Here is a 7821-nt window from a genome sequence, read left to right as displayed (position 1 = left end):
CATGAATTAAGTAGTAAGTTTATTCAGGTATACACAAATACAGTTACGCAGGTTATCATACATAGCAACATATGTGTAGAGAACCTGGGATAACCCAAAACAGTCAGACATGATGAACACCGGAAGCATCAGTAGTAAAGACTAGGAACATGAAGATTACTACCATGATAAGATTTAATTCGGATTTTTAACCCCGGAGGGTTAGCCACCCAGGATAACCCAAGAAAGTCAGTGCGTCATCGAGGACTAACTTATTTCCATTGGGGTCCTTAATCTTGTCCCCCAGGATGCGACCCACACCAGTCGACTAACACCCAGGTACCTAATTGCTTCTAGGTGAACAGGACAACAGGTGTAAGGAAACGTGTCGAAATGTTTCCACCCGCCGGGAATCGAACCCGGGCCCTCCGTGTGTGAAGCGGGAGCTTTAGCCACCAGGCCACCGGGCCACCGATGCGTGTACGAAGTTTTACATCAAAGGAATTGAGCCGATTCTTCTTAGTAAAACCCCTCAAGGAAGGTTCCTTGATGTTGGTGAGGGGCTCTTGATTTAGGGAATTTGATCTGTGCTCCAGTTCCCTGAATTAAGCCTGAATGACTTCCACATCCCCCCCAGGCGCTGTATAATCCTCCGGGTTTAGCGCTTCCCCCTTGATTATAATAATAATAATTCTTTGTAAAATCCTTGTTAGTTTATCGCTTAGTTTTGATTATAATAATTTCCGTGTATCAAACCTAATTACCTTCCTTTCTCCAGGTGCTACGTAACCGTATGTGTTGATCACTTTCCCTTAAATATAATTAATAATACCAGAGAGACTGGTTAATTTTAGGCTCAGCAAGGAAAAATAATCGCAACATTACCTATCACTGAGTATGATAAGTAAGACACGTGTGTGGCAGTCACGTATCTTCCAAAACGTCTCGCCTACACAGTAAACTTCTTTAGTCTTTGTGAATAAATGGTTTAGAGAACTGATAAGTTGATACACGAGACACTTGTGCAACAAAAAAAAAATAAAAAAAAGAGAAAAGTGGAAGATAAGGAGGAGTTTGAGGTAATCGTTATGTCAAATTCTTCATCTTCCACCCTAGCCAATTGTAGGCGATTATTGGCGAAACCTTTCCACCATAAAGATACCCAATTAATAATAATAATCATATCTTTATTTACTACAAGTACATGTACAAGGTATACAGACCATAGTTGGTGTGAAAATTTGTGTGGACTGCCTCCAAGTGAGTCGCCTACCCTGGCAAACTCTGTTGACACCGAGCTCTGAGGTGGGTACCTCAGCCTCACAAGTGGCTTATAGGACAGATTTTCACAAATGATTGGTATTGCAAGAAACTCGCCTGCATGCACGTATAGAGGACTATCTTACTTGGTGTTGCAGCATATATCCTGATCTTCAACTTCCCTAAGCTTAGCCTTAGCCCCCTCTGGACTTCCCCTCAGAAACCACGTGCAACCAGGAGCCTTAATTCCTGCAATATTCAATCGTTATTAGTGACCTGCCTGCACCTCAGAAATTCCTATATCCAAGAGGGTAAGTATCCCCTAGTATAACTATGCAGACACGGACACTAGCTTCCAGACTGCCTTGAGACACTGGTACTTACTGGGCATGCACTGCCTGTTGCACACCGGGCCCACAGTTAAAACTCACTCACAATCTCCCCAGACACTGGCCAGAAATCTACGAGATATAGTGGAGGTCTTGTCGTACTGTATGGGCCTGACGAAGGTCATCTACGGTACATCGAGGTGCCTCTACCAGATTTCCCCAGGTCTCAAATGTGAAGACACGTGGGGGGCGCCGTCTGCTGATCACTGCACGTCTTGTCCAGTCGGTGTCTGTCTTAAGAAGGACGCTATTGTGTCTTTGAGCCCCGCGCCTCATCATTCAAGCTAGGGCTGCCAGTTCTCCCTAGCTAACTTAACCTAGTGTTTGCCTACATTATCGGCCTATTACTACCTATGTTAAGGTCTTAGGTCTACATTATTATTATCTACAGTTGCCTTAGTAAACCTAATATTAGTGTACTAACAGTAAAACTACCTACTCCTTGCCTGAAGGGTAAATCTATAAATTAAATAAATGCCTACCAACAATCCATGCCAAAATAGAGAGAATGCTGTTTGTTTGGGAGAGTTTAAGGGCCAGCCAGCTCAGCCGTCCCATTACGGCCATGCTGGATCTGTCCTGTGGAACTTTAGGGACCAAATAAATTTCCACAGTTGGCATCAATGACATACTACTATATAGAAAGCCCCTTATTATGCTGAGCATTTCGGGCAAATTAGGTCAGTTTTGTCCCAGGATGTGACCCACACCAGTCGACTAACACCCATGTACCCATTTTATACTGGTGGGTGAACAGGGTGATGGTGAATTGTCGCACAAGTGTCTCATTCATTTACATGGCATTTGACTGCCACCCACAGGATGGGTATGGTGTGCCCGAAATGCCTAGGCATGCTAGTGGCTTTCTTTGTAATTAATATTTTATAATATGTAAACCACACACTGCAAGCTTTGCAAGGAAATAAACATTTTCGTTGTCATTTCATAATATATTACACTAAACATCTACATGGACATTGCTTCTCGTGGTGGGGAACAGATGGCACTGGTGGTTTGTTTACACCAGCGGCGTCCACTTTGTCTGACGCTCCGGACTTCTGAGTATGTGCTGGAGTGCTGATAGCTTGCTCTACCCCACTTCCATAAGCTTCAATGATCATTTTTTCTGTTTTCTCTACCTGGGACGTTTGTCTTCATCATACACTGCCCGCTGCTGAACAGTTGGTCCGGGTGTCATTCATCAACTCTTATGTCTAAAGAAAGCCTGATATTGTTGACTCAAATGGAGGATTATGGGCATCTGGCTCTTCCTGGATATAGGGAGGGGTGCTCAACTAGCCTAATTAAAAACTTATTCTTTCCTTTTCTATTTCAAAAAGAGAGGTTATTTCCTTTATAATTCCCAAATAAATTTGAGTAAAACGTTTTCTTTCCGGACTTCTGAGAAGTAGGGTTCAATAAGACTTAAGTCTTGGCAGCCTTTAACAACCCCAACTCTAACAACAACAACAACAATAACAAAATCTCTCTGACGCTTCTCCTTCAGGTTGGTGTTCTATTTTAATATTAAATACTGTATTTTGAAGAGAAAATAGAAATAGGAGAGTTGTTTTATAATTGAAAATTGACGATAATAAAGAATTCTTAATAATAATGACAGACTGGCACAGAAACAACGAAGACTAGCAATGACCACAAACTTTAATTAAATAACAATTTTACGAAAAAGTCTCACAGTTCCTTAACGCCCGGGAAGGGCTCCTGATCCAGGGAGTTAGAGACACCCTTTCCTTCCCTGGGTCAAAACAGATTGCATTAGGACAGACAAAAAAAAAAAAAAAGCCAGGCAGTCATTGTACCTAGACCCTGTTAAAGATTCGAATCATTTACCCTCAACTCTGTTACTAAGTCAGCGATGTATGACCCTTATGGGTTTAGCGCTTAGATTGATTATAATAATGCATACATTTATGTACATATACACATGCACACATATATACATATTCACATATAAATACACATATATATGCACATATATACATAAACGCACACACGGGATAAATTTTGTCATCCTTCTCTGTTTTCTAGTACATTTATGTCCAGTAATACAATGACCAGAACTGTATACTATAATCTAAGTGAGGCCTTACCAAGGATATATAACGTTGAAGTATAACCTGGGGACTCTATTAATTATACTTCGTGATATGAAGTCGAGAATCATCGTGTATAAGTTATATTTTAATTTTTCTCTTTTCATTTATAGTTTCATCTAACACACATTATCCAGTCTGCCTGAGCATCCTCAGACATTTGCTCAATCATAATGAGTGGAGATGAGGTAATGAAAGACATGAAGGAGCGAGCTAAGCTACGTCGCAAGCTACTGGCACAACAGGTGAGGTAAAACATGGAAATCATCATTAATAATATTTTTTTAAGGAGAAGCAAACCCTTGATGTAACAAACTAATAGGGGAAGGGATTGTTGAAATGTATATTAAATGAGAATAATGTTAAAAAATTGCAGAAAAGACACCAAAGCACTCTATACCTAATATAGAACTGTACATAATTTACAGTTATCCTGCATTAAACATTGAAAATAAAGGAGTTAAAAATACATTTTTCTCAGCAGGTTTTTGTCTGATATTTCAGAAGTTTTTTTTTTGAGGGTTATGCTGCTGTTAAGTACTCATTGAATTATTAAAATGATTATATATTGCAATTAACATTCAGACATCCATATGGTTAAGTATATCTCATTGTTTATCATCTCTTGCCCCAGTTATCTTGGTTGGCAGTATCAGTCATTTCATCTTCTCATAGCAGCTATTTTATATATACTTCCTTCAAGAGAGGTTTCTTGATTCCAGTGAGAGGATCTTGATCCAAGGAAACAGACCTAACCTCCTCTTCCTTCAGTTGAGCCTGATTGTCTCCAATTCCTCATGTATTGTATAATCTTCCTGGGTTTAGTGTTTTCCCCCTGATTATAAAAACATATATACTTCTCTTGTAATTGACATGGGACATACAGTACTATAAAATGGAGATGCCCATCAGGTGTTAGAGGCTTGTGATCTACCATTGGCATCCTCATTTAACACTGAAGTTAAAACAACAGATCTCTAAAGAGTGTGTGTACCTTTTCGACCAACCAACAAATTGTTTATACAGTGGACCCTCGGTTATCAGCCGTAATCCATTCCAGAAGGCTGGCCTGGAACCGAAATGGCCGATAACCAAAATAATTATTCCCATAGGAATTAATGTATATACAATTAATCCTTTCCAGATACCCAAAAATATTCACAAAAAAAAATTAATTTTTTAGAGATTAATTATAGTTTTACATACACAAAAGAATGACAACTAAAAAAATAAATACATGAACAATTAACCTCCGTGGGGAAGTGGAACAGAATTCTTCCTCCGTAAGCCATGCATGTCATAAGAGGCAACTAAAATGCCAGGAGCAAGAGGCTAGTAACCCCTTCTCCTGTATACATTACTAAAGTTAAAAAGAGAAACTTTTGTTTTTCTTTTTGGGCCACCCTACCTCAGTGGAAAACAGCATGTTTGTTGAAAGAAGAAGAATGAACAATTAAATTGCTATTACATACCTTTATTGAAAACTGTTGTTGGCTTATGGAAGATAGAGAGGAGGAGAAAGGGAGGAGAGTTTATTGTTTGGAAGGGGAATCCCCCTCCATAAGGACTTCACGTATCAAAGCCTTATCTGGGATTACTTCCCTTCATTGTCTCTGAATGCCACTAGGACCAGCTTGAGTCACTTAACCCCTGTCACACAAAATATATGTCCAGAGAGCTCCGTTTCTGGCGTCTCTTTAAGATTTCTCTGAAGTGGGACAAGGTTCTATCACTGAACCTGTTGCAGATGTAGCTTGTTTCAGCTTGGTCAGGGTGATATTTCTCAGCAAAAGCTTGCACCCTAGTCCACAATGCACAAATCTCCTTAATCTCTGAAGAAGGCACCTCCTTCACTACCTCTTCCTCCTCCTCTGAAGCAAGTTCCTGAGCTGTGGTCTGTTGCTATTCCAGATGATGCTCTTGCAGCTCTTCAGTGGTTAGCTCTTCCCTATGGTCCTCCACCAACTCTTCCACATCCTCACCACAAACCTCCAATGCCATGGACTTGCCTGGAGATACAATGGATTCCACAAAAGGCAAAGGGTCCTTAGGGTCAGCCCCAAACCCTTCAGAATCCCTCTCTTGGACATATTTTGGCCACAGTTTTCTCCAAGCAGAGTTCAAAGTCCTGGAAGTCACTCCCTCCCAAGCCTTACCTATAAGGCTTATGCAATGGAGGATATTGAAGTGATTCCTCCAGAACTCTCTTAGGGGCAAATCTGTGTCTGAGGTCACTTCAAAGCACCTTTGAAACACTGCTTTGCTGTACAGTTTTTTTGAAGTTAGAAATGACCTGCTGGTCCATGGGCTGGATGAGAGGAGTGGTGTTAGGAGGCAAGAACTTCACTGTGATGAAACGGAATTCCACAGACAATATGCCTACCAAGTTTGGAGGATGAGCAGGAGCATTGTCCAGTACCAGGAGGCACTTGAGTGGCAATTTATGTTCCAGGAGGTATTTTTTCACACTCAGGCCAAACACATCATTAACCCACTCTGAAAATTTGCCTTGTGATCCATGCATTATTGTTAGCCCTCCACATCACGCACAATTTACTCTTGAAAACATTGTGTTTCTTGAACACTGGGATTTTCAGAGTGATACACTAGTAAAGGCTTCACTTTGAAATCCCCAGTAGCATTAGCACAGAACACAAGAGTAAGCCTGTCTTTCATAGGCTTGTGTCCAGGCAGGGCCTTTTCCTCCTGCATAATGTAGGTCTTCTTTGGCATTTTCTTCCAAAACAGGCCTGTTTTGTCACAATTGAACACTTGTTGGGGGAGGAATCCTTTAGCCTCTACGTATCCCTTGAAATCTTGCACAAATTTTTCAGCCGCACATTTATCAGAACTTGCAACCTCTTAATGCCTTACCATGCGTGTATGCCACTATACTTCTTAAATCTCTCAAACCATCCTTTGCTGGCCCTAAATTCACTAACAGCAGCACTTGTTTCAGGTATTTTTTTTACAAGATCCGCATACAACTGCTTTGCCTTCTCACAAATTACTCGCTGCACAACACTATCTCCCGCTAATTGTTTTTCCCTGGTCCACAGCAGTAATGACTTTCCCATATCTTCCATTATTGGTGACCTTTGTTTCGTTATCATATTTACTCCTTTCGCAGCATCAACTTCCTTGATTTGTTGTTTCTTTGCCAGGATGGAAGTGATGGTAGATTTGTTTTTCCCATACATCCTGGCAAGTTCCAACACTCGCATACCACTCTCAATTTTTTCAGTCACTACTCTCTTAAATGTCATCATGTTTCTCACTTTCTTTACTACAGGAACTTTAATAGGAACTTTCTTTGGGGCCATGCTTACTTATTTCGCAGTTGCACTTAATAAATGACAAAGAAAAACACTTATTTATAGCGAAATGTTTGGATGAATGAGCAGATGCTTCCTCACTCGGCCAGCAACGCAGTTACACTGACTCAGCAATGCACGAGCATCGCCAGCAGATAAGCATCCAATACGGCCGATAAGCAAAATAATGGCCGATAACTGGAAGCCGAAAAAACGGCTGATAAGCGGAATGGCCGATAACCGAGGGTTCACTGTATAGAAAACAATAGTAGAAAGGATGTTTAGGTTTCAAAGATGTTCATACTGTGGTTCATCCATTATAAAATTGTAAGTGGTTCCTAAGTGCCATACGTATATGTTCAGATGTTTGTAATTTAGGTCACTTGTAAGTTGAGGGACCTGTACAACAGTAACTTTTACAAAAAGCTTTGTATATCTTGCTCCTACAGTGTTTTACCAGTTATGATGGTATATACATTGTGAAGTGTGTTTCTCTCTGTATATACACTGAAAATATACTTTAATCCATGCTTCAGGGACTGAAGTATCCTTAACTGGTGGTGCACAGGTTGCATTCAGCCATAATGGTCCTCTTGTAATTGAAAGGCTCTGAAGCCAATAAACTAATCAACCAAGTACAGTGGACCCCCGCCTTACGATCAGCTTCCAATGCGACCAATTATGTAAGTGTATTTATGTAAGTGCTTTTGTATGTGTATTTTTGGGGGTCTGAAACGAACTAATCTAATTCACAATATTCCTTAT

At 40.5% G+C, this 7821-nt stretch overlaps 1 protein-coding gene across 2 annotated transcripts in view; it reads left to right on the top strand.

Moving 5' to 3' along the window:
- The first annotated feature begins 3050 nt into the window (after positions 1-3050).
- Mettl14 (methyltransferase like 14) overlaps positions 3051-7821 on the top strand; it is a 38765-nt gene continuing 33994 nt past the window's right edge. For both annotated transcript variants that reach the window (XM_070098918.1, XM_070098919.1), the window contains exons 1-2: positions 3051-3135; positions 3856-3987. In XM_070098918.1, the coding sequence (XP_069955019.1) occupies positions 3916-3987 (72 nt within the window). In that variant the 5' untranslated portion in view covers positions 3051-3135; positions 3856-3915. The remainder of the gene's footprint in view (positions 3136-3855; positions 3988-7821) is intronic.

This window comes from Cherax quadricarinatus, chromosome 65, assembly GCF_038502225.1.
Source record: "Cherax quadricarinatus isolate ZL_2023a chromosome 65, ASM3850222v1, whole genome shotgun sequence".
NCBI classification, from domain to species: domain Eukaryota; kingdom Metazoa; phylum Arthropoda; class Malacostraca; order Decapoda; family Parastacidae; genus Cherax; species Cherax quadricarinatus.
This window is presented reverse-complemented; position numbering and strand designations above follow the sequence as displayed.